Source organism: Solea solea, chromosome 1, assembly GCF_958295425.1.
Source record: "Solea solea chromosome 1, fSolSol10.1, whole genome shotgun sequence".
Classification (NCBI taxonomy): domain Eukaryota; kingdom Metazoa; phylum Chordata; class Actinopteri; order Pleuronectiformes; family Soleidae; genus Solea; species Solea solea.
In genome coordinates, this window is record NC_081134.1 from 17,398,720 (window position 1) to 17,426,637 (window position 27,918).

Consider the following 27,918-nt stretch of genomic DNA (forward strand, 5'->3'; position numbering starts at 1 on the left):
AATACTTTTATTACAGTTGGGAGTTAAGTTGTATAAAAACTTGTTTACTTCACTCAGGTTTTTCCACACATGTTTTGAGATCACTTCTCATTCCCACACCTACTTCACAAGGAGGAATGTGATATTTGGGTGTTGAATCCTCACCATTACACCCACCTTCAGCTGAGGGGCAACGCTTCAAATTCTTTTATTTTTCAAACTTAAACACTCACTTTGCTTTGCTTTATATACACAAGGGAAAATAAGTGTAGACATGACTGCCTGGTTTAAGTCACTACACATTAATATAAGCTTTTTCATTGATGTCAAATCTACAATTAATGGCATTAAAAAGTCTATAAAAAATCACTTACATTTTGTTTACACATACTGTGTAACCCTATTTATGAAAAGTCATAAAATGCTGCTCTGTTACATCATTTTTTTTTTTTTTACCATGTGAAAATAAACTAATTTCTGAAAAGAATCATTGATTTCTTGCACAGTTTCAGAACAATAATAGTGTCTTGCATTAGCTGAAGTGAAATTAAGGCAAATACTGGCCTGTAGAGTCACAGGGAACGCATTTCTGCACCTGCAACAGTCCTGGTTCAGTGATTTAGGATTCTTTGTCTTCTGAAATAGAATCACACTGTTAACTGAAAACTACTCTTGACTATAAATGCATGTTGTGATTATTTGCCATATAATGTGAATCTTACCTTTCGCTGGTGGTGCAGGTAATCGTCTCCTCACTTGTCTTGTTGAAACCAGGGTGACGGGCTGGAAAAAACACTTTAATGTACATGTCCGATATGTTCTGGTAAACTGTCTTAACATACATGCAGGTACTTTACCAGAACTGGGGTGGTTCTGGTCTTAGTGAGGTGTGACTGTGTGTCCACGATGAGGCCAGCACTTCTCAAAGCAGCAATTCTTGCAGAGATGTCACAAATCTACAGAATGAACTTAATTAGTCCAGTCAGTGCCAAATACGTCCTGAACTGTTTCATATAAACTAGAGCAGAAATAACTGCTTTTTAATGTATTAAAAAAGTATATTGAGTGGAGAGTAAGAACAGTAAAAGAATCCATCAAAGTGTGGGCTGTAGAGGTACCGCAGCACATTTAAACAATTATATAATGTTCAGTTTTGCAAATGGCTACTGTGGAGGAAATATTACAGATCATTTGAGTCAAGTTACTTTGAGATCCTATTGTCGCAACAGGGTGTGCATTTTCCATAAGCTCACTTAATTTCGAGAACAACAACATAAATAACGACTCACCCATCTGCCCTTCCAAGTTCCCACCCACCTGTAGTTCAGAGTGTTGGACTCTGGCAGCTGCCGATGCCACCTGCTCCTCCAGGAAGGACAGTTCCATGTCGGGCGTGGAGGTGCAGGTTCTCCTGGCACATTCCTCAAGGTCACTCAGCTCCGCCTCCAGACCGTACACCGCACCAGCCGCCACATACACCTGCAGCAGAGCCAGTACCACATGACCATGTGAAGATGATCTCACTTTATTGGTGCTTGTAAACCAACAGAATAGTATACTTAGATTAGCTACAATCTACCCTATGAAACTTTAAGAGTGAGGAAGGAAATATGTGGTACTGTTTGCCAAAGCACAAACGCATAGGGAAACTAAACATTCAAATATGCCCATAATACAGTCTCTTTAAAAACTAAGAAGACCAAGGGGTTTCCAAAACGAATCATGGCAATCTTTCACTCCTAGTTCTATATTTTGCTGCATACAGTGTTCCAGGTCAGGTTGTTAGTGGGTGCAGTAAATCATATAAAAACTGAGTGGAGCCGGATTTACATTCTCCTCCAGTCTACAGAATTGTTCATCCAGCTTCTTGACATCTGTGTTTGGCGGCAGTGCGTCGATGGCGGAGAGTCTGTTATCGTGTCCTCCCTCGACTCCCTGCAGCAGCTCCTCGGTGGCATTGAGCACCTTCAGCACCTCAGTGGTGATGCTGCACAGGGACACCGCTGAATACCTCTACAACACACACACACACATACAAAAATGCTTCAATTCAGAACTTTCCATTTCTTCTTCTGTCTCGTTTGTAAGACAACTCGTAGAAAGTACTGATTCTTAAAAACATGAAAAGGATTGCAGTGTTCTGATCGCGATAGGGCTTTAACACCTTTGGATTATACTGAAATTATTATATGACATGGATTAGTCAAACTCAAAAGCAAAAACCCTAATAAATCTCAATTTAAGCTGAAGTATTTTTAATTTAGTGGAGGAAGAGCCTCTATTATCTTCACACAGTGAATAATAATCTAGAAGGAATTGAATTATTGTTCATTTACTGCAGCAGTGCTTACATGTTGAATCTCCTCTGGTGACAGAAAACCCTTGTGTAGAGAAGACTTGCTCCTCTGCTCTGTGTCAGCCACATCTTTTTCATCACTTTCTTTACGTTCACTCTCTTCCTCTGCTGCAGCTCCTCCACTTCCATCCCTCTGGTCCTTATACTCCTCCTCCTCTGTACTCATCTGCTGGGCCACATTTCTTCTTTCTTTGTGCTCCTTCTCTTTTCCCTGCTGCTCATTTGTGTTTCTGCTCATCCGCGCTCCTCTCTCCTTTTTTCGGAAAGTTTCGTCTCCAGTGACTTTTTCTTTCCCAGCAGACTCTGGCCTCACATCATCACAGCGTCTCTGAAGTTCCTTCTCACTTCCCGTCTCTTTTGATGCATTTATACTTCGTGCAACTATGACCTTGTCGTTAAAACCACTTATTTTAACTCTTCCATCTGCATTTTCTAGCTCTAGATTTGTTCTCCCAGATTCTTCGTCTGTACTCTGGAGTGTTTCTACCTGCATGTCCTCTAAAGTCATCGTCAACATGCTGCTGATTATTCTGTCAAATTCTGCATCTTCCTCATCACTGTTTGCTATTGCTTCCCATTTCCTTTGATCGTCACTGCTTTCCTGAAACTTCTCTTCCTCATTTCCCTCTGCCCAATCTCCTTGTTCTGTTCTTGTCTCGTTTGAGCTGATTATTTCTGTGTCCTCTGCTCCTGCCATGGACTTCGTCTCTTTTGCATCTCCACACATACACTCTTCTATCATCTCATCCTCAGTCACTTTGGCTGACGTCTCTTCAAAGCACCGTCTCTTTTGAGGATCTTCTGTTTTGACTTGTTGGACATTATTGGTGTCCATCTGATTGTCCGGCACATTCTCAGATGTTACTTTTTCACACGTTTCATCTTCGAGATCAAACATCTTCACGTCCAAACCAGTGAAGGACTCTGTTTGCTCCTTTGCCGTGTCCCACACATCTTCCATATCACAGCTGCTCTCGTTCCCTCCTTCATTTACCCTCAGATCGCGCTCTCCTTCAGTCTTTTCAGCTTCATCCAGCTCGTCCTCAGTGGAAGAAAACTGAGAGGTGCCGACAAGGCTGCTCAAATCGCGTAGGTGAGCTGCCTGAACAGCTTTTTGTGCCTGTAACTTCCACAGTATCTCCTCCTCTATCTCGTTCTCCCCGTCTCTGCCTACTCTATCCAACTCATCCTCTGTGGAGGAAAACTGAGTGGCATTGACTTGGTTTGCTAATTTGCACACTTTGACAGCCAGCTCCTCGTTGCTCCCATCCCCCGCCTCCTCTTCAGTCTTCTTCTCTTCAACACCAACTCTGTCCAGCTCGTCTTCCGTGGACGAGCACTGAGACGCTTTCAGCTCTTTCTCCAGCTGCCAGAGTTTAAAAGTGAGTCCCTCTTGCTCGTTATTGTCTTCGTCCAGTTCTCCTTCACTCTGGTTAACTCTGTCTAACTCGTCATCAGTAGAGGAAAGATAAGTGAGCCTGGAGTGTTCAACGACTTTGTACAATCTGCACTTCATCTCTTCGTCTATCTCTAAATCATCTAACATTCTTCCATCATCCAGTTCCATCTCCGTCTTCCAAAACCTCTCATCTTCACCATCGGTCTCCTCAGTTCCTTGTCTCTGTCCATCATCACTGGATCCCGTCTCTTTGTCACATTCTTCTTTACCAGTAGAGTCACATACTCGGCCTGAAAGCTCTCGTGATTTGTACGTGAGCTCCGTGTCCGTCAGGTCACTCTTGGGGTCAAACTGTTCGGGGGCCGAGGTTTCAAACGTATCAGACGTCACGGTATCAGGGGAAGGTTGGGACCAATCGTTTTTGTTTAATTCCTATAAATACAAGAAATCACAGAGTCAAAATATAGGTTTGTGTGTTGATTTGGGCACAATCTCATACGCATGCAAGTACCAGTTTAGCAAAACTTGTAATTACTCCTGCCTTTGTGTGAAGCTTGTTTACGAAGCCCTTTCTAATACTGCAGTCCAAATAATATCAAAGAAGAAAGACAAGGAGACATGCAGTTTGCAAGTTACCTCATAATGAAATCAACTTAAAAATACATAAATAATAGGTTTTGAGACATTTAATCCTAAATGTAATACAAAATGCATCACGTTCGTAAAGCCGCATCCAACAGCTGTACAACAAGGTTTTTTTGAGCAGTAGAATTCACGGTAGCTCAGTAATAGAGCAAGTCCAAATTGAAGGTTGTGGGTTCGATTCCCAGCTCTGCTAGTCTACATGTCTTGTGTTCTAATCCCACGTTGCTCCTGACGGCTGTGCCAGCAGCATGTAAATGGGTAGTATAGTGTTAAGCAGCTACTGTAGATACAGACCATTTTCCCATTGCTTGTCAAACGCTGTCTCACAGCACGTTGTTGCCGTTGCTTCCATCTGTCTCAACATGAAATGATTCTCTTCTTGTGCGCAGGGAGAAAGACTGAGAAACTGCAGTGACACAGTAGAGTTTTAACAGGAATTATTTCTTACCGTCACAGAAAAAGTAGCTGCTTGCTCCTTTTTACTCCTCCTTTTCTTCCGTGATCTCCCGACTTTTCCCACCTCAGCAGCCACACTGCTCTCCTCCTCTGATGTTACCGCTGAATTAAAGTTCATATCAATGATACTTGTCCCTCTGGATGCTGAAGTTCGCCTTACTTCCACAGGCACGTCGTTCCTCTTATAAAAAGCGTGCAGCGGTTTGTGAGATTTCCACTTCCCATCAGAGTCTGAAGGCAGATCAGTGAAGTCTGTTCGTGGAGTTGGGCTCCTGTCCTGAGTGCCCTGTGGGTTGAAGTTAGAGTCCGTCATCTTCTTGTGGATCTCCCCGAGTGCGGCGCCCTGGGAGATGTCGGACTGAGGCTTGGTTTCACTGTCAGAGCCTAAACCTTCGTAAGCGGACACAATACCGGACTCCTTCTCCAAGGCACTGTAGACCAGGCTCTTCCTTTTGGTCAACAGACCGGGACGAGACAACTGGATGCTCTGCAGGGCGATCCAGTTCCTGTCTGCGCTCTGCAGCACTGACGATACACAGGTACCATACAGACAGAAAGAAACACACACATCAATCATGCAACAACATAAACACAGAAGGCAGATATTAGCTGACAGAAGTGTTTTTTGGAAGGTTTTTAAAGAAATACGTATAAAAAAATGAAAGTCCTAGCATCTCTCTGAACTCTACTTTTAGGTATTAATTAATGATGTTGTAGTCCATCACATTATTATCTAAGAATGACTGAAATATAATATAATTTAATAAGGTTATATTATTATCCATCATGGTAACAGTAAAATGATGAGAAATAATGAAGCCTAAAACTCTTACAACAACAGATATTACACTGCAACTTTGAGAAATACAGGATCTTTATTAGTAATCATTTGTTTGGATATGGAGAAAAGAACCAAGAATCAGAGAACTAAAAAAAACAACTGATTATTCAATTATCAAAATTATTGCAGATTAATAAAGGAATTGATTCATAATCAATAAGTTGTTGTCGCCCTAATAAATAAAATGATAAATAAATTGCAAAAAATGATGTGAACCAATAGGTAAAAAATTGGTTAGAACTGGTAAGAGTCACCACTTTTGATTTCTGGTTGAAAGCTTGACGGATGAATATTGCAGAAAATCTGAATTATATCAGTAGTTTTGTGGTCAATACAAATTAAAAGATTATTACAATAATCCAGCCAGGTGTTATTTATCATTGGAAATGTTGGCTTTTCTTTCAAAATAAAGTCATTTAATTTTACATTGTGGTGGATTTTTTTCAGCGTTACCAGTGTTGTCTAGTCTATCGACGCTCTTCCAAGCTGCCATAGTGGACTCGCTGCCTTCCTTCTTCAACAGCTGCAGAGAGTCTCGTATCAGCGCTGGAGAGTCGTCGTCCACGAGTGAAGAGGCAGAGTGTGACCTCTGAAGATGGAAGGAGAAGGAGGACAAATTAAAAGCTGAAAACAAAAATGAGTCTCACTCACCCTGCTGTTGTGTGTTTCATTTCGACAGTGTGTTCAACAGCTACACCAGCAGAGGTCAGCGCACACAAATGACTGTGGTGTGTGTTTTACCCAGAGGGCTGGCTGGTGTTTCAGAGAGCTGCAGGCTTGATCACAGGTGGCTGGATGATGACGATGATGAGGATCTGCGTTTTGTTCCAGAGGCCAGTCCTGGTTGTTCTTTTCCCTCGTGTCAGCCAGAGTCTTCCTGCTGCTAATGATCTTTTGTATGCAGACACAGGATTAGTGGTGCATTTATTTCTAAATGAAACCCCACACAATTAAAAAAGACAGTAATGGAATGTGTTTTCAGGAAACGTTCAGGAGATACAGAAATTTCAACAATCTCTAGCAGACAGCTAGCTAGCTACCTAAAGTTGTTGACTCCCATTTGAGTTTTATAGCTTTAACTATATATAGGAATAATCCAGTTTAAAAAAAAATAAATCAACCTTAGCAAATTAAAGTTACATTGTAATCCTTGTTTAGGGTCTAAAGTAACATGTTTATATACTGGTCATCTAATGGTGGTCGTGTGATCCCGGTCATCCACTAGTTGTTGGCGACCTACATGTGGAGAACCTTCTAGAGACTTTTCCATTTTTGTTCTTCTTATTAAAATAAAAAACTCACATCTGTGAGTGTTTATAGCTCATAGTTTATAGACATCACATCATATTCATGATGCTTTTTTACCTTTTGCACAATAGTTTGGGCTAGTTCCTCGATGAGCTCTCCTCTGTGCTCCTGCAGATAGAGAGCCTCTTTCTGCTTCTCCTGATCAACAAACACACACACACACAAACAGAACTTTTCAGAACCACACACCCTCACTTTATAAGCTGATTACTTGCCTACGTATGAATTCTGAACAGACATATTTGCAGTGTTCAATTCTTTCTCTTTTCTGCAGCACCAGGAATGAACTGTGGGATTTAGCACAGACAGGACATGAGCAAACGTGAATAACCTGACTGTCAGTGTCCAACTCTGCTTTGGAAATGGCCTCGTCTATGGCCTCCTCCGCCACACGCAAGGCCACAGTGAGCGTCTCTGCCATGCTGTGCTCTGAAAACACGGAAGCACATCCGTCACTTGTCCATTCAGTCATTACTTCAACAGTGATTGACGCACAACTGAAGTCAAAGCAATCACAACAAACAGGAGGGATGGTCTGGCCCCTACATTACGTCTCTGTTAAAGGCTAATTTGTGTGGACAGAAGCATGACCTCCAGTGCAGTTACTCATCACAAATCAGTCTCTTCTGAGATCCTGCACCAAAATATTACAACCAAGAAAATGCAACTGAGTTATGTGCTGTGGATGTCAGCACAGCAGTGGATAAATACTCAAAGAGTTTATGGTTTCAAGGAAGGCTTGCTCATAAAACACTTAACTTGGACAACCTGGGCTCAAAAGGAAATGGACTTAAGTACTAACTACAGAAAGGCTGGATTAACAGTCAGGCAACAGCCACAAGGCCCCAAAGAATCCAGATTTATTGGAAAATATAGTTAAAATTTGATGTAATTTGTAGGGATGGGCATGAATATCTGATTATTTCATTATTTGTTTGATTATAAATCAGTTAATGTGACTAATCATAATTTATTTAAAAATATACAAACCTGAGAAATCTTTTATCATTGACTGCATTGTTTAAACACAAAATCCCTAATAGTTTCATTATCTGATAGAAACTGACATGGAAAGGGTCTCAAGGCTACTCCAACATTTTTTCATAGTCATTCAAAAATAGTTTAATATTTATATAAACGTTACTTGCAATTATAAATTAATTTTTTTTTTATTTAATCTGGAGATTATTCAAAAACATGCAGGTTCTCAATAATCAATTTAAAACCACGTTTGGGAACCAGTGAAGTTGAACATCATCACACATGTCCAAGATTTGACTAAAGTTTAAAGGAAAAAACTGAGACATGTCTGCACCTTCACTTTGTCTGTAGAAGGTCGAGTCGCTCCCACAGACGCTGCCCTCATTGCAAACGCTCTCCTCGTAGCCGCTGCCTTCTGCACAACAAGAACACACACATAAGATATTAAACACAAAGTACATTTGTAATAATTATAAAAAAGATAAATGAACAAACCAAAACAAATGTGAACAGGCCTATTGTCAGTGTTTTTGATCAAATGAAATACTTAGTATGTCTTCTAAAATCAGTCAAAAAGACATAGTATATAGTATGTCGTCCAAAATCAGTCAAAAAAGTCATAATATATAGTATGTCATCCAAAATCAGTCAAAGTCATATTATAGTGCAGTATGTCGTTCAAAATCAGTCAAAAAGTCATAGTATAGTATGTCATCTACAATCGCTCAAAAATTATTATAGTATAGACTATGTCATTCGAAATCGCTCAAAAATTTCGTAGTATAGAAAATCTTCCACAATCTGTCAAAAAAGTCATAGTATAGTATGTCGTTCAAAATCACTCAAAAATGTCATAGTATAGTATGTCGTCCTAAATAACTCAAAAATTATAGTATAGTATGTCGTCCAAAATTATACAAAAACGTCATAATGTAGTATGTCGTCCAAAATGAGACAAAAACGTCATAATGTAGTATGTCGTCCAAAATGAGACAAAAACGTCATAATGTACTGTGTCGTCCAAAATGAGACAAAAGTGTCATAGTATAGTATATCGTCCAAAATGAGTCAAAAGGTCATAGTATAGTATGTCGTCTAAAATAACTCAAAAACGTAATAGTATAGTATGTCTTCAACAATCTGTCAAAAAAGTCATAGTGTAGTATGTCGTCCAAAGTCAGTCAAAAATGTCAAAATACAGTATGTCGTCCAATCCACTCAAAAATGTCAAAGTACAGTACGTCGTCCAAAATCACTCAAAAAAAGTCATAGTATAGTATATCGTCCAGAATGAGACAAAAAAGTCATAGTATAGTATGGCGTCCAAAATAAGTCAAAAAAGTCATAGTACAGTACGTCGTCCAAAATCACTCAAAAAAAGTCATAGTATAGTATATCGTCCAGAATGAGACAAAAAAGTCATAGTATAGTATGGCGTCCAAAATAAGTCAAAAAAGTCATAGTATAGTATGTCGTCCAAAGTCACTCAAAAAGTCATAGAATAGCATGTCGTCCAAAATCACTCAAAAAAGGCCATAGTATAGTATGTTGTCCAAAATGAGACAAAAAGGTCATAGTATAGTATGTCGTCAACAATCTGTCAAAAAAGTCATAGGAAAGTATGTTGTCCAAAACCATTCAAAAATGTCAAAATACAGTATGTCGTCCAAAATCAGTCAAAAAAAAATCATAGTATAGTATGTAGTCCAAAATGAGACAAAAAAGTCATAGTATAGCATGTCGTCCAAAGTCACTCAAAAAGTCATAGAATAGCATGTCGTCCAAAATCACTCAAAAAAGGCCATAGTATAGTATGTTGTCCAAAATGAGACAAAAAGGTCATAGTATAGTATGTCGTCAACAATCTGTCAAAAAAGTCATAGTATAGTATATCGTCCAAAATCAGTCAAAAAGTCATAGTATAGCATGTTATCCAAAAGCAGTCAAAAACGTCATAGTATATTATGTCGTCCAAAATGAGACAAAAACGTCGTAATGTAGTATGTCGTCCAAAATGAGACAAAAACGTCATAATGTACTGTGTCGTACAAAATTAGACAAAAAAAGTGATAGTATAGTGTGTCGTCCAAAATGAGTCAAAAGTGTCATAGTATAGTATATCGTCCAAAATGAGACAAAAAGGTCATAGTATAATGTCGTCTACAATAACTCAAAAAAGTCATAGTATAGTATGTCGTCCAAAACCATTCAAAAATGTGAAAATACAGTATGTCGTCCTGAATGAGACAAAAAGGTCATGTTGTCCAAAATGAGACAAAAAGGTCATAGTATAGTATGTCGTCTACAATAACTCAAAAAAGTAATAGTAAAGTATGTCTTCAACAATCTGTCAAAAAAGTCATAGTGTAGTATGTCGTCCAAAGTCAGTCAAAAATGTCAAAATACAGTATGTCGTCCGAACCACTCAAAAATGTCAAAGTACAGTACGTCGTCCAAAATCACTCAAAAAAAGTCATAGTATAGTATATCGTCCAGAATGAGACAAAAAAGTCATAGTATAGCATGTCGTCCAAAATCACTCAAAAAAGTCATAGTATAGTATGTTGTCCAAAATGAGACAAAAAGGTCATAGTATAGTATGTCGTCAACAATCTGTCAAAAAAGTCATAGGAAAGTATGTCGTTCAAAATCGCTCAAAAATGTCATAGTATAGTATGTCGTCCAAAACCATTCAAAAATGTCAAAATACAGTATGTCGTCCAAAATCAGTCAAAAAAATTATAGTATAGTATGTAGTCCAAAATGAGACAAAAAAGTCATAGTATAGTATGTCATAAAAATGAGACAAAAAAGTCATAGTATAGTATGTTGTCCAAAATGAGACAAAAAAGTCATAGTATAGTATGTTGTCCAAAACCACTCAAAAATGTCAAAGTAGAGTATATCGTCCAAAACCACTCAAAAATGTCAAAGTATAGTATGTCGTTCTAAATCACTCAAAAATGTCATAGTATAGTATGTCGTCCAGAATGAGACAAAAAAAGTCATAGTATAGTATGTCGTCCAAAATCACTCAAAAAGGTCATAGTATAGTATGTTGTCCAAAATGAGACAAAAAGGTCATAGTATAGTATGTCGTCTACAATAACTCGAAAAAGTCATAGTATAGTATGTCGTCCAAAATCAGTAAAAAAAGTCATTTTGGACGACATATAGTATGTCGTCCAAAATCACTCAAAAAAGTCATAGTATGTCGTCCAAAACCATTCAAATATGTCAAAATACAGTATGTCGTCCAAAATCAGTCAAAAAAGTCATAGTGTAGTATGTCGTCCAAAATCAGTCAAAAAATTCACAGTATAGTATGTCAATCAAAATCACTCAAAAAAGTCATAGTATAGTATGTCGTCCAAAATGAGACAAAAAAAGTCATAGTATAGTATGTCGTCCGAAATGAGACAAAAAAGTCATAGTATATAGTATGTTGTCCAAAATGAGACAAAAAAGTAATAGTATAGTATGTCGTCTACAATCACTCAAATAAGCCATAGCATAGTATATCCTCCAAAACCACTCAAAAATGTCAAAGTACAGTATGTCATTTAAAATGAGTCAAAAAAGTCATAGTATAGTATGTCTTCCTAAATGGGACAGAATAGTCATACTGTAGTATGTTGTCCAAATTGAGACAAAAAAGTCATAGTATAGTATGTTATCCAAAATGAGACAAAAACGTCATACTGTATTATGTCGTCCAAAAAAGTCATACTATAATATGTCTTCCAAAATCACTCAAAAGACAAAGTATAGTTTGTCGTCCAAAATGAGACAAAAAAGTCATAGTATAGTATGTCGTCCAAAATGAGACAAAAAGGTCATAGTATAGCATGTCGTCCAAAATCAGTCAAAAAAGTCATGCTATAGTATGTCGTTCAAAATCACTCAAAAAAGTCATAGTATAGTATGTCTTCCAAAAATCACTTAAAAAAGTGATAGCATAGTATGTCGGTCAAAAGCACTCATAAATGTCAAAGTATAGTATTTCGTCCAAAATGAGACAAAAAAGTCATAGTATAGTATGTCATCCAAAAGCAGTCAAAAAAGTCATAGTATAGCATGTCATCCAAAAGCAGTCAAAAACGTCAAAGTATAGTAGCCCTAAACCACTCAAAAATGTCAAAGTATAGGGTTAGATGTCTTGCCCAAGGACACATCAGCATGTAGACTGGCTGAACCAGTAATCGAACCATCAGCCTTCGAGTTGAGAGACAACTCACTCTACCACTGAGCTACCATCACCCTTAATCTAGGTTGTCAAAAATTAGACAAAAAGGTCATAGTATAGCATGTTGTCCAAAAGCAGTCAAAAACGTCATAGTATAGCATGTCATCCAAAATCACTCAAAAAGTCATAGTATAGTATGTCGTCCAAAATGAAACAAGTCATAGTATAGCATCTCGTCCAAAATTAGACAAAAGTTTCATAGTACAGTATGTCGTCCAAAATCACTCAAAAAAGTCATAGTATTATATATCGTCCAAAATGAGACAAAAAGGTCATAATACAGCTGTTAGGAGCAACATGGGGTTAAATGTCTTGCCCAAGGACACATCAGCATGTAGACTGGCGGAACCAGTAATCGAACCATCAGCCTTCGAGTGAGAGACAACTCACTCTACCACTGAGCTACCATCACCCTATATCTAGGTTGTCAAAAATGAGACAAAAAGGTCATAGTATAGTATGTCATCCAAAATGAGACAAAAAAGTCATAGTATAGTATGTCATCCAAAATGAGACAAAAAGGTCATAGTATAGTATGTCGTCCAAAATGAGACAAAAAAAGTCATAGTATAGTATGTCGTCCAAAATGAGACAAAAAAGTCATAGTATATCGTATGTTGTCCAAAATGAGACAAAAAAGTCATAGTACAGTATATTGTCCAAAATTAGACAAAAAGGTCATAGTATAGTATGTCGTCTACAATCACTCAAATAAGTCATAGTATAGTATATCCTCCAAAACCACTCAAAAATGTCAAAGTACAGTATGTCGTCCAAAATGAGTCAAAAAAGTCATAGTATAGTATGTCTTCCTAAATGGGACAAAATAGTCATAATGTAGTATGTTGTCCAAATTGAGACAAAAAAGTCATAGTATAGTATGTAATCCAAAATGAGACAAAAACGTCATACTGTATTATGTCGTCCAAAAAAGTCATACTATAATATGTCGTCCAAAATCACTCAAAAGACAAAGTATAGTTTGTCGTCCAAAATGAGACAAAAAAGTCATAGTATAGTATGTCGTCCAAAATGAGATAAAAAAGTCATAGTATAGTATGTCGTCCAAAACGAGACAAAAAGGTCATAGTATAGCATGTCGTCCAAAATCAGTCAAAAAAGTCATAGTATAGTATGTCTTCCAAAATCACTTAAAAAAGACATAGCATAGTATGTCGGTCAAAATCACTCATAAATGTCAAAGTATAGTATTTCGTCCAAAATCAGTCAAAAAGTCATAGTATAGTATGTCATCCAAAAGCAGTCAAAAATGTCATAGTATAGCATGTCGTCCAAAATGAGACAAAAAAGTCATAGTATAGTATGTCATCCAAAAGCAGTCAAAAAAGTCATAGTATAGCATGTCATCCAAAAGCAGTCAAAAACGTCAAAGTATAGTAGCCCTAAACCACTCAAAAATGTCAAAGTATAGGGTTAGATGTCTTGCCCAAGGACACATCAGCATGTAGACTGGCGGAACCAGTAATCGAACCATCAGCCTTCGAGTTGAGAGACAACTCACTCTACCACTGAGCTACCATCACCCTTAATCTAGGTTGTCAAAAATTAGACAAAAAGGTCATAGTATAGCATGTTGTCCAAAAGCAGTCAAAAACGTCATAGTATAGCATGTCATCCAAAATCACTCAAAAAGTCATAGTATAGTATGTCGTCCAAAATGAAACAAGTCATAGTATAGCATCTCGTCCAAAATCACTCAAAAAGTCATAGTATAGTATGTCGTCCAAAATGAAACAAGTCATAGTATAGCATCTCGTCCAAAATTAGACAAAAGTTTCATAGTACAGTATGTCGTCCAAAATCACTCAAAAAAGTCATAGTATTATATATCGTCCAAAATGAGACAAAAAGGTCATAATACAGCTGTTAGGAGCAACATGGGGTTAAATGTCTTGCCCAAGGACACATCAGCATGTAGACTGGCGGAACCAGTAATCGAACCATCAGCCTTCGAGTGAGAGACAACTCACTCTACCACTGAGCTACCATCACCCTTAATCTAGGTTGTCAAAAATGAGACAAAAAGGTCATAGTATAGCATGTCATCCAAAATCACTCAAAAAGTCATAGTATAGTATGTCGTCCAAAATGAGACAAAAAAAGTCATAGTATAGTATGTCGTCCAAAATGAGACAAAAAAGTCATAGTATATAGTATGTTGTCCAAAATGAGACAAAAAAGTAATAGTACAGTATATTGTCCAAAATTAGACAAAAAGGTCATAGTATAGTATGTCGTCTACAATCACTCAAATAAGTCATAGTATAGTATATCCTCCAAAACCACTCAAAAATGTCAAAGTACAGTATGTCGTCCAAAATGAGTCAAAAAAGTCATAGTATAGTATGTCTTCCTAAATGGGACAAAATAGTCATAATGTAGTATGTTGTCCAAATTGAGACAAAAAAGTCATAGTATAGTATGTAATCCAAAATGAGACAAAAACGTCATACTGTATTATGTCGTCCAAAAAAGTCATACTATAATATGTCGTCCAAAATCACTCAAAAGACAAAGTATAGTTTGTCGTCCAAAATGAGACAAAAAAGTCATAGTATAGTATGTCGTCCAAAATGAGACAAAAAGGTCATAGTATAGCATGTCGTCCAAAATCAGTCAAAAAAGTCATGCTATAGTATGTCTTCCAAAATCACTTAAAAAAGTCATAGCATAGTATGTCGGTCAAAATCACTCATAAATGTCAAAGTATAGTATTTCGTCCAAAATCAGTCAAAAATTCATAGTAAAGTATGTCGTCTAAAATGAGACAAAAAAGTCATAGTATAGTATGTCATCCAAAAGCAGTCAAAAACATCATAGTATAGCATGTCGTCCAAAATGAGACAAAAAAGTCATAGTATAGCATGTCATCCAAAAGCAGTCAAAAACGTCAAAGTATAGTAGCCCTAAACCACTCAAAAATGTCAAAGTATAGGGTTAGATGTCTTGCCCAAGGACACATCAGCATGTAGACTGGCGGAACCAGTAATCGAACCATCAGCCTTCGAGTTGAGAGACAACTCACTCTACCACTGAGCTACCATCACCCTTAATCTAGGTTGTCCAAAATGAGACAAAAAGGTCATAGTATAGCATGTCGTCCAAAATGAGACAAAAAAAAGTCATAGTATAGTATGTCGTCCAAAATCACTCAAAAATGTCATAGTATAATATGTCTTCCAAAATCAGTCAAAAAGTCATAGTATAGCATGTCATCCAAAAGCAGTCAAAAACGTCATAGTATAGCATGTCATCCAAAAGCAGTCAAAAACATCATAGTATATAGTATGTCGTCCAAAATGAAACAAGTCATAGTATAGCATCTCGTCCAAAATTAGACAAAAAAAGTCAAAGTATAGTATGTCGTTCAAAATCACTCAAAAATGTCATAGTATGTCTTCCAAAATCACTTAAAAGTCATAGCATAGTATGTCGTCCAAAATGAGACAAAAAGGTCATAGTATAGTATAGTATGTCCTCCAAAATGAGACAAAAAAGTCATAGTATAGTATGTCGTCCAAAATGAGACAAAAAGGTCATAGTTTAGCATGTCGTCCAAAATCAGTCAAAAAAGTCATAGTATAGCATGTCATCCAAAAGCAGTAAAACGTCATAGAATAGTCAGTCAGTCATCATCTACCGCTTTCTCCTCAACCAGAGGGTCGCGGGGGGTGCTGTGCCAATCTCAGCTACATCGGGCGATAGGCGGGGTACACCCTGGACAGTTCGCCAGTCCATCGCAGGGCCACACACAGATAGAGACAAACAACCATTCACTCTCACACTCACTCCTATGGTCAATTTGGAGTGTCCAATTTACCTATCCCCACATTGCATGTTTTTGGACTGTGGGAGGAAGCCGGAGTACCCGGAGAGAACCCACGCACACACGGGGAGAACATGCAAACTCCATGCAGAAAGGCCCTTGTTCCAACCGGGGCTCGAACCCGGGTCTTCTCGCTGCAAGGCGAGAGTGCTAACCACTACACCACCGTGTGGCCCCTCATAGAATAGTATGTCATCCAAAATGAGACAAAAAGGTCGTTAGTATAGTAAGTCGTCCAAAATGAGACAAAAAAAGTCATAGAATAGTATGTCATCCAAAATGAGACAAAAAGGTCGTTAGTATAGTAAGTCGTCCAAAATGAGACAAAAAAAGTCATAGTATAGTATGTCGTCCAAAATGAGACAAAGAAGTCATAGTATAGTATGTCGTCTAAAATGAGACAAAAAGGTCATAGTTTAGCATGTCATCCAAAATCAGTCAAAAAAGTCATAGTATAGTATGTCGTCCAAAATGAGACAAAAAGGTCATAGTTTAGCATATCCTCCAAAATGAGACAAAAAAGTCATAGTATAGTATGTCGTCCAAAATGAGACAAAAAGGTCATAGTTTAGCATGTCGTCCAAAATCAGTCAAAAAACTCATAGTATAGTATGTCGTCCAAAATCGGTCAAAGAGTCATAGTATAGCATGTCATCCATAAGCAGTAAAACGTCATAGAATAGTATGTCATCCAAAATGAGACAAAAAGGTCGTTAGTATAGTAAGTCGTCCAAAATGAGACAAAAAAAGTCATAGAATAGTATGTCATCCAAAATGAGACAAAAAGGTTGTTAGTATAGTAAGTCGTCCAAAATGAGACAAAAAAAGTCATAGTATAGTATGTCGTCCAAAATTAGACAAAGAAGTCATAGTATAGTATGTCGTCTAAAATGAGACAAAAAGGTCATAGTTTAGCATGTCATCCAAAATCAGTCAAAAAGTCATAGTATAGCATGTTATCCAAAAGCAGTCAAAAACGTCATAGTATGGTATGTCCTCCAAAATTAGACAAAAAAATCATAGTATAGTATTTTGTTTACAGTCACTCAAAAAAGTCATAGTACAGTACATCCTCCAAAATGAAATAAAAAAGTCCTAGTATAGTATCTCGTCTAAAAGTTGTACCTCATTTTCTTGAGGAAATGGGCTTCCATAGTAATCTCATTACAGCATTCAATGAAAGATTAGGTTTGTAGAAAATATCTCAACTATTCATAGATTTAAAGAAACACCGTCACAAAACAAGTACTGTTGTTTTTTTCTTCTTTTCTTTGCAAGTGTAATTTTAAGTGAACAATCATCAAAAAAATTATCAAAGGTAACAACAGTAGTTTACCAGTGAGGTCAGAGTGCTCTGCCAGGTGCTTCCTGTATAGAGTCTTCAGGACTTTGGCACTACCAAATCTCTTGAAGCGCTGTTTCACATTAGTGTAGAACCACTCCAGTGACTGTGTCTTCAACAGCCTAAGGATAGACAGACAGACAACAATGTTTTACTTTATGTTAACCTAGTCTACAACAAACCATTTCTCGAACGTTTGATGAAAAAGTGCTGAACATCTTATTGACTAATGAGCCGTATTTGACCATGGAAAGCGAAACATTTGATATTGCTTCTTGTAAGAGAAACACATACTATTCGTTAAATTAGCAACTCAAGTTCCTGAAAGCACAAGCCTAACAGACTCAGGACAAGACCAGCTGCAACTTTGTGGCATAATGTGTCTACAGAGTGTTCCTCATTATATCTTTGTTGAACCTAACTGGGACAAAGGATCGATAGCTAACTACACAGTCGTACCCAAGGTCGACTCTAGGTATCACCAGAGGAAGGTGCCAGACATCTTGACCAGACGTCTTTCCCCTCTCCCATCTTTTCTCCAAACCCTAAGATATACTATAACTCTGGGATTAACAGGCTGTTAACATCTCCTTGTTCATGTTTGGCATTGTCTCAGTCCTCCTCGGATCTCTCCAATAAAGCTTTCCAACTTAACTCATCGCTGACTCCAGAAACTCCGTCCTTGGTCTGTCTGTGTGCCTTCTGCACAATTTGACTCAAAGGCGTGGATGAGTGCGTCCAGTGCAGGATCACCTTCACTCTGCAGCAGACCAACATCATTCACTAAACCCTCTCTCTGAAGCTGCAGCCTGAGGAGCTACTGCTAGAAATGTCTGAGAGCTCTGCGCACACACGCTTCCCTTAAGACAACCAAGAATAAAACCACACTACAGAGTGACTTCTGCAAACTATTAAAAAAGGAAAAAAATTATGAGATGCAAGGAATTTAGGGGTTAAATTAAAATATCCATTATTTTCTCAATTAATCAAGTAATGGTTTGGTCCATAAAAGGTTGATCAGTGTTTCTCAAACATGGAAATGACTGAAATGTCTTGTTTTGTCCACAAACCAAAATGATTCAGTTCTCATGATTTCTTTATAAGAAAATATTCACATTAAAGAAGCCGAAAAAATCTGACAAAAATGTATCGATGATCAAAATAGTTGATGATTAATTTGGTAATCGATTAGTCAAGTAAGTGTGTCAGCCCTAATGGAATTTATCCTGAATCGTTTCTTGTGACGATATGTTTTTCATTTTATCTGCTAAATCTATCTCTTAATAACCTTAATAACAAAATCCCACCACCATTACTACTACTCTCTCTACTACTAACGGCGCTGACCTTACCGGCTCTTCTGGCAGGAGGAGCAGAGCCAGGCTTTGTCCTGCTTGTCGTAGACCCTGCAGGCCTTGCAGACGTTGTAGCGGCAGAGCTGACACTGGCGTTTGGGGTTGAACAGGAAGGTGAAGGGCAGGCAGCAGCGGATGCAGCAGCGCCGGTTGAAGCAACGCTGCCTTGACAGCAGGAGGCAGCGACTGCCCTCCTCATCCAGCTCCTGCTTCAGTTCACTGTGGTGAGTAGAGGGAGAGAGGGAGGAGAGGAGTGATGGTTATAGGGAGAACATCGTAAAACCAGGAGAGAGAGAGAGAGAGAGAGAGACGGAGTGTCCTTATAGAGACCAAAAACTCATTTCTGAGGAACTGGATAAGTTCAGGACTAAGCTTTGAATTGAAGTTAGGGTTTTAGGGTTAGGTTTAAGTGGTTATGGTTGAAGCATCTCAAGAACAATATCTGCACAGACCTGTGTGTGCGTGTGAGAGTGTGAATCTAAAAATAGAGCATATTTATATCAGAGTACATGAGTGACAGAGAGTTAATCTCTGTGGATAAACCCCACAGTTGAGGATTTACTCTGTTGAAAAAGGATGATTCTTACAGTGAGGACACACACACACACACAGAGTCAGTGCCTCCTTCAATGGAGATGGAGCGCAGACATGAAAGTGCTTTTACAAGTTTGATTTTCATTTTATTATTTCCTGAGCATTTAAAACCCTATAATGATGATTGAAAAAGCAGCAATATCAATGTGCAATGAGGTTGAAGGTGGAGGATGAGCTGAATAATGCAGTGAGTTTCCTTGACAGCAGCAACTAATATTTGTCTCAGACATTCAACAGTAGCTCAGTGGTAGAGCGGGTTGTCTTTCAACTGGAAGGTTGAGGGTTTGATTTTTTTCCGGCTCCGCTAGTCCATGTGAATGAGTATGAGAGTCGTGTGATAGAAATGCCATTTAATATGTTATGGGTTAAGCAAACAACCATAATATCGACAGTATTTGTTCTGGGGCTTTTTGTCATATACCTCAATCTTTGTCAGAATATGATGTTAACATGGTTGTCATCAAAAGATGCTTAAATGTTTTTATTCATTTCAAGCATTACCATCAACTTACATTAACTACAATTTTAAGAGCAGTGAGAGTGAACCAAGTCTGTGAAGCAGTCAAGAAAGAAAGAAAGAAAGAAAGAGTACATTTCAGTTATAAAATAAGAGAAAAAAAGTCAGTAGTAAGAAACAATGAATGAATCAGTTATTGGTAATTACACCTGAAAAATCCATGTATCCAACTTTGATTTATTTCTCATTTTAAATAATGATGCATAAATGCCATTTCTTATTTAGATGGCATTTATACATATATATTACGTAAATACTTACGAGTAAATACTTTGTGTCCAACTGATTTTCTGTTAAAACAAATACACCGCAAGTTGGTTTCCGACTTCAGGGGGCGCTCCATGACCTGAGTTCCAACTACAAATGGAACTCACACATAACATCCTAGTAGTTGAGTTGATTTTTTTTAATTATCAATCTATTACTGCCTCACACCATTTCCTAAAGCCCATGTTGATGCCTTTAAATGTACAATTTTGTTCAAAAACTGGTCCAAAGTCTGCAGATAAAGGGCTTAATATTCCTCTTTTTTTAAATCCTACACTCCTTAAACATCAGCGCAGGCAATTCAAACAGCTATAACCTCTCGGTCATATTTTCTTTAACTTCCAAAGCAATAAAAATTTAACAGTGTCCCTCACATGCCTGTCTGACAGAGAGACGCCTGCCCTCTCACCACAGCAGCACAGTCCATTACTCTGGCTCAACGGATGTTATAAATAACCCAGAAACACAACACACACACACACGTCAGCTCTCAGACACAGACATACACGAGTGGGAAGTAACCTGTGCACAATATCATCCATGTAAAAAGCACTCCGATTCAACAACAATTCATTTAAATAGCCATGATTACACGAACAACACATACATATCCACACTGTACACAGTGCTGTGCTGTAGAGCAGCTTTGACCTCGTCTGAAGGGCTGGAGATGTGTCACCAGCTATTATCCTCATAAAACGTCTGGTTCTTGGTGATAAGCAGCTGTGACATCCCCCTAATGTTCACTCACATTAATGTGAGCTGGTGTCCAAATATATGGCTGGGGATCAGTCTCTCTTTCTTTTGTACAATAACAGTCGTGTTAACATTTACTTTGTATAACGTGACAGTGTAGACAGGGTAGTATAAGACCTAAATATCTACTGTTAAGTTTTGATCAGGACAAACTGAAGGTATTATTTCACTGTTAAACACTGGAATACTTTCAGGGTTTTACTGAAACTAGCACACAAAGTTTTCACTCATGTAAAAGTCTCAATAGGAAGTACAACAATATTCAGGTCATTAAAGGTCAGACTAGAGCAGGCACTAATTAGTGAGTTAATTCTCAATAATCTCAAATATAATCTCATTTATAACACAGTTTATAACACACACAAACACACGTAGGTGTGATTATATCACACCAGTAGTCAAATAATCCACATAAATGCCATTTCAAAGCCTTCACACTGCTCAACAACACTGACAAATCCCCGATAATCCCATCCAGAGATTCCCCTCTTTGTCTTTTTGAGTGTGAGTGAATCTGTCAGAGGTTGTCAGTGTTGCAACACTCATTTCAGTTGGGTTATCAATGAATAGAAAAAAAACAAAAACATTTGAAGTCTATTGATGGCACAATGTCATGAGCAGAGATATAAGACTGTTTACTCAGTTTTACCTCTGAGGTCTACATTCATATTACCACATTTTGGAGACGGCTCAAGACCACTTTGTCTTGTACGATACAATACCGATATCACAACCTCGAGTAGCTACTGATATCGATAACTTGCCAATATGCGATCCACTGAATTTGACCAGTATCAGACGATACTGAGTATCATACTGTATAAAATGTGAAAAAACAACATTTTCAGATAATAACAATCTTCATCCAGACCAACATAGCTGAGAACAAGCATCTCTCGCTCTCATATATATATATATGTGTATGTATGTGTGTATGTATATATATATATATATATATATATATATATATACACACATACATACACACACACACACACACTCCCCTGTCAATCATTCATGGCTGCTTAACATTTTATGAGGCTGCTGAGATATTTTCCTCAGGGGATGTTAATGCAAAAGAATTTGGATAGACAAGATACATGAAGTCTCCACTTGATGGACTGAAAGACTGAGGAAGCAGAAGCACAAAAGTGCACAACCTGCATGAAACAAGTGGTTTGCGTCATCATGTGCCAACTGTCCTCTAAGGAAGGTAAGTGGAGAGTTATTTACCAGCTCGACTTTTAGGAAGTGTAGCTGTCGAGGGCCTCACACACTGCTGACAAAACACAAAACAGCACTAAGAAAGTATTGTTTCTCTACACTTTTTTGTGCTCTATATTCTAACAGTGGTTAGAAATAATATAGCTACAGAAAGACATTTTCAAAACTGAACTGAAAACTGGTATAAAAATCTACTTCCCAGCTAATTTTTAAGATAGTCAAAATACAGAATCAACTACGTACACAAGAGAATCTGAAGGAAATTAGAGTAATTGTGTTGACAAAAATCAACATCTTTATCTTTGAACCCAGTCCTCTGATCACTGCATGTGTTCAGTAATGTTAGCAGAGGGCTAATGCGCAAAGGAAGTGCTTTCAAAATGAAGCACGTCAGGAGGAAATGACCTGACCCGAGTTATTCTTAACATCTGAACACAAATCCTTTCCGACTATTATGCCCCTCACTTAGGTCTGTGTGCAGCTCAGAGTTGATATCGATCAAATCAGTGTACGATTCAGTGTCACTGTTCACACACACACATTTGAGGAAGTTAGTCTGAGTGCAACAGGAAAGGGCTGTCACTTCCTGTGCAGTGTTTTGAGGAAAAGTTGCCAGAGCAGAGAGGCAGGAAAAGGACATTTCCCTGGATGATTTAAACAGAGTTTCACACAAAACGGCAGATTTCTGTGAATGTGCGCTACATAAAACACTATATATCAAAAAGCTTGTGCCGTTCTCAGTTTTCTTGTCTTCATTTATCTCTTGATTCAGAAAACCACCTTTGTTGAGCTGCAGCTAACGATTATTTTCATAATTGATTAATCTGTTGATTACTCTCTCAATTAAGCGAGTACTTCTTTGCAGAAAATGACAGAAAATGTTGACCAGTATTTTTAAAACCTCAAAATGACGATGTTCTTAAATGTCTTGACCAAAATATTAAGTTTTAATGATTTTTTTTGTTACATGGATCAAAGAACACCAGAAAATATTCACATTTAAGGAACTGAAAAATCTGAAAGCTTTGTCTTTATAATGAAAAAAAAAACCTCAAACCAATTCATGGATTATCAAAATAGTGGCCAATTAATGTCATGCCTTAAGGCTACCTGCTAAAGTCCAAAGTGAGCAACTGAACACGGGGGAAAAAAGGTGATTTAAGAGAGTATTTCAGAAACCAGTGATGGGATTTTTTCACACAACAAGAGAAAAAAAACCTGGTGAGAGGCAGTTCTCTGGCTGAAAATGCCTTGTTGATGCCAAATTCTTACATGAAACTTGATATTCATCACACTGAGTCACGAGTGTTCAGCTCTGAGGTTTCCCTTTGGCAGGTGTGTGTGTGTGTGTGTGAAACACTCGTGCCGTGTTTTGAGCTCACCTCAGCCGCTTCTCCTCCTTCTTGCGTAACTTCATGTCCCTCTGCACCACCTGCAGCACATGCTCCGCCTCATTGTCCGTGAGCACTGACAGATCCAACTTCCGACCCATTGCTGCCTGTCACTCAGGCTCTCTGACCAACCAACCGGTCAGCGCGCAACTATCGTCTAAATCAGACAAAGAACACACAAGCATCGTTAAATCACTGTCAGTGTCGAAATACATTTAGGTTTTAAGTATGTTTTGTTACTCTTAAAAGGTCAACTGTGTAAGTAAATCTACAGTATGGTAGCCTTCACATACCAAAAACCCTCTCCAATCTTCCTCTCACTCTTCCTGCGCTTTCCAACTTAATCTTGGTTATTTTATGCATTATTATTATTATTATTATTATTATTACTACAATAAGACAGAAGGATCATGGATGTTGTGAAGGAGGACAGTTAGTGTAACAGAAGAGGACACAAGGGAGAGGACAAGATGGAGGCAGTCGATCCGCTGTGGTGACCCCGAATGGCAGCAGTCTCCATAAAGCACGGCCCTTGTCTAAAGTATATAAAAAAGACTTATTATAAGGTTACGAAAAACGAAAGTATTTTTATTTTAAAAGGGATTACACCAAGCATGTCCAAAGTCCAGCACACAGGCCAATCACGGCACTCAGGCTCAGTGATTAGACTGTGAGCCAAACTCTCCTGCATAATCTGCAGTGCAACTTTTACTGTATAACACACACACACACACACACACACACACACACACTCTGTTGTGTCCGTATAAGCACCTCACACTCACTTTGAAATACAAGCCACTTACACAAGTAAATCAGGGCTTTAATGCAGAGCAGGATCTGGGATTTCTGCATTAGCATTCCTGAGCAGGGACCTACTCAGTAACACACTCATTCAGAACCATTTTCTTAATAAACTCGTTGTTTGGTCCATAAAATGTCAGAAAATGTTCATCGGTGTTTTCTCCAAAACTGGAAATCATGATGTTGTCAAATTAATTCAGATCTAATGATTTCTTTGTTAGATGTAGGAAAGAAATCAGAAAGTATTCACTTGTAAAAAAAAGTTATTATTGTTATTGAAAAGCCTATTTCATGTCTGTAACAAGAAGCCACTATTTGAATATAATTAACAACTACAGTCATGTCAGCTGACACTACATTTGGAGAGTGCACATGCAAGGTTAGTTACATCGGTTTCAAAATAAAACATTAAAAAAAAATAAGTATAACAGCAGAAAGAGCACTACAATATAATTTAAAAATAATGTGTGAAATGGCAAAACTATCAAAACAAATGCCTCCATAATTTCTGGAATTTATGTCTTCAGGACATCCTCATTTTCATCATTTCATCATCAATTCAAAGCTCCTGGTTGATTTTCAGATATTTAAGTCAAACATAGTTAATTGCTATGGGTTCTTTTTTTGTCCCACATCCAAATTTGACATTTTTGTCACATGAACATATGGGGACGGGAGACTTTAGATTTGAAATGTCTCTAAAACTATACAGAAAACTGATTGATTTTCAGAATCAATGATGTCCTGAACTCAGATATGTAAGTCACTGCCAGAAATGGATTTTTATAGCAAGGTCTAGGTTTTTGTCAAAAGAATATACAGATGTGGGGTTTTTAAATTGAAATGTGTCAAAATGGATACAGTAAAACAGAAAGTCACTGTAGAATTCACTGTCTTTATTCATTTCTCTTAACTTTATCCTATATTTTGCTCTAAAAGAATCGAAAGATTTAGGAAAAACTCACCGGTTTCTGGGGTCGTTGAACTCGCTGCTTGACATAATAATATGTTCCCCTTCTCCAAAGAGCAGAAGAAAAATGATAACACACATAGACAAAACGGTGGTTATGTTCTCTGAGTGAGGAGGAGAAACCTGAGTGTGTGTCGGTGGTGACCGCAGGAAAAGCTGCTGCTGGACCACGTCCTCCCTCTGTGAGGTGGGCGACGTCATGGACGTTTGTGAAAGCTTCATCTTTTTCATATAATATCTTTGTGAGTCTTTATATCTTTCGTTTTCGTTTGAAAACGAAAAAGTGAATCTGTTATAACGCAAAATAATAATAATTCTGATGGAAAAACATTCATTACTTGTCTATAGCACGTATAATCTAACGCAGACCCTGTGAATTACACAACGAGGAGCAGGTGTGCGCGATCACGTGATCCACAAACCAGCAGCGAAGCTCGCTGAGGGCGACAAGTGGACAGGTGGAGAATTACAACCAACAAGCCAGTGATCAATCACACCTTTGTAGAGCAATATAATACGGAAGCATTCACTTGAAAAAAAAAAAAAAGGTTTGTTTTTATTTCTGTTTTTCGGAGTAATTTGTTTTTTTTTCTGATTTACTGATTTTTTTTTCCAAGTTTAAAGCACATTTGAAACAATAAACACTTTCATTCCTTTATTGAGAGTTCCATTTATAACAACATGGACGGCTCGTTTAGTTGAATCAAGTTTTACTTTGATCTGGGTTGAAGACACTGGAAGATAGTCCTGTCCTTAATTCACATAGATGGTGTCACCATTAGTTTGTCGACTTTACGCAGGCACCTGAGGACTTTGCGGTTGTTCAGAAGGAAAGCCCATTCAGATCTGCTGGACATAGCAATGTTTGTCCAGGATCAGTTGGACAGATATGGCATGCACCATGGATACAAGATGATGCATTTGAAAGGCATTCTGGCTGGCTATGAAGTGACTCAAGAGACGATCAGGAGATGGCTGAATAAATAAATACATTAATTAGACAATACAATATAACATAAAAACAACACAATATAACATAAAGATATAAAGACAACACAATGTAAAATAAAGACAACACAATGCAAAATAAAGACAACACAATATAACATGAAGATATAATAACAACACAATATAAGATAAGAAAACCTAAACTTTCTGTTACTTTTCCAGTAATTGACAACATCACAATGAGGTAAGAATGTGGAAAAACAGGCTGATCACATGTATCAATTACATGGCAGAAGCCAGACAGAAGTGGAATTAAAATAAATGAAATCAATTATAATAACTATTAAATAAAACAATATGGGCAACCCGCGACTGAGCAGATGGGAATTAAGATAAGATGAGATGACCTCCACTGGGTCAAGGGGACATCCAAGGACAGAGCTGGTTTTTGTTAATCAGTCTGTCCAGCCTCTTCCTGTCCGCAGCTGAGATATTACTGCCCCAGCAGACCATAAAAGACGGCTGATGGGCTTGCAACCAGAGGTGTGGCAGTTTGAATCACCACCAGGTCAAGGGTTAGGGTACAAAAAATTAAATAGTGTCCGAAGTCTATTCAGGATATGAACTCATAAACCTTTTATGAACACGTCTCAGCATTTTTCCTGGAATTATAAATATGTGATGAATATTGCATCAACCAACATCATCTGCTAAACATATTTACATTGGGTCAGTCACTGACGTGGATTGTTGTGTGGCCAGTGTTGCTATGCTACCATCTGCTGTTGACAGAATTAACAGAATCTGTCCCAGGAACCACACTTGTAAGTGAGTAATGACTTACAGTAAGTACGACATATTTCCAAAAACCCTGCCATCATTCCCACAAAACAACTACTCAATACTTGTTTGAATAAATGAGTCAGTTACAACCAGACAACTGTTAAAATATAAATTGTTTAACTTAATAAAAAACACACAGGCATTGAAGCAGTATAAAATAAACATCACAATGTTTTCTTTTGCTGCTTTATGTCTGATAAATCAAGCGGTACTTTAAACCCTTAGAACACCTTTTTTCCATTACTGTGTTTAAACAGACAGTATATGCAGAGGGTACAAGAATATGCAATATAGAGTGTCTTGTTTTATCCTTTTTTTCAGCACAATCTCAGCAATCTGATGAAAAAAAATGTCACCAGCTGTATAAACACACCTGAGCAAAAAGTACTCAAACAAATGTTTAAAATCAGATTGAATTTGTGAAATTTTGAAATACGTCACAGTTCAAAGTTCACTTGGCTCGTTTTTATGAACAAAAAGAAAAGAAAAGTGGTCTAATTTTGTGGCTTCTGCACAATTATTGCTTCTTTATATCACTACTAAAAATGTGATATAAAATTAATTATAACATTAACTCAACAACATAAGTGGACGGAAAAAAAATATTTTTGAAAGCCTGAATATGTGACCTATAAACACACACCCACCCACCCAGGATGTCCATATAAGGAGTTGTGTATTACTACCATGGGTGCAACTGCGGCACAGATCCGTGCAAGTGTGAGTGGAAAGTATAAATACTAATTTTCATACGGAGTGTTGAATAAAAGAAAAAAATTCAATAAAACATTGTTGACACAATATCAATAAAGAGCAAACATTCTCCAAACATTTTTAGTCTTGATTTTA

General features: G+C 37.7%; 1 protein-coding gene across 1 annotated transcript; it reads right to left on the minus strand.

The window, feature by feature from the left end:
- Window positions 1-432: 432 nt before the first annotated feature.
- Window positions 433-25,412, minus strand: LOC131461074 (rab effector MyRIP-like). Its single transcript, XM_058632072.1, has 16 exons — window positions 25,274-25,412; window positions 23,496-23,661; window positions 18,753-18,974; window positions 17,395-17,522; window positions 8,300-8,380; window positions 7,316-7,413; window positions 7,042-7,122; window positions 6,418-6,567; window positions 6,130-6,265; window positions 4,828-5,360; window positions 2,331-4,166; window positions 1,810-1,992; window positions 1,297-1,458; window positions 837-935; window positions 702-762; window positions 433-615 (listed from the first exon to the last, which is right to left on the minus strand). The coding sequence occupies exons 2-16, from the start codon at window positions 23,603-23,605 to the stop codon at window positions 599-601; spliced, it is 3,897 nt and encodes a 1,298-aa protein (XP_058488055.1). The 5' UTR covers window positions 23,606-23,661; window positions 25,274-25,412; the 3' UTR covers window positions 433-598.
- Window positions 25,413-27,918: the final 2,506 nt, after the last annotated feature.

Coding starts and splice junctions, on each gene's coding strand:
- LOC131461074 (XM_058632072.1), bottom strand. CDS start 23,605: ATGGGTCGGAAGTTGGATCTGTCAGTGCTCACGGACAATGAGGCGGAG. Junction 8,381..17,394: donor AGAGCACTCTGACCTCACTG/GTAAACTACTGT, acceptor CTTGTTGTGCAG/AAGGCAGCGGCTACGAGGAG. Junction 4,167..4,827: donor CAGCTACTTTTTCTGTGACG/GTAAGAAATAAT, acceptor TTGTATTTATAG/GAATTAAACAAAAACGATTG.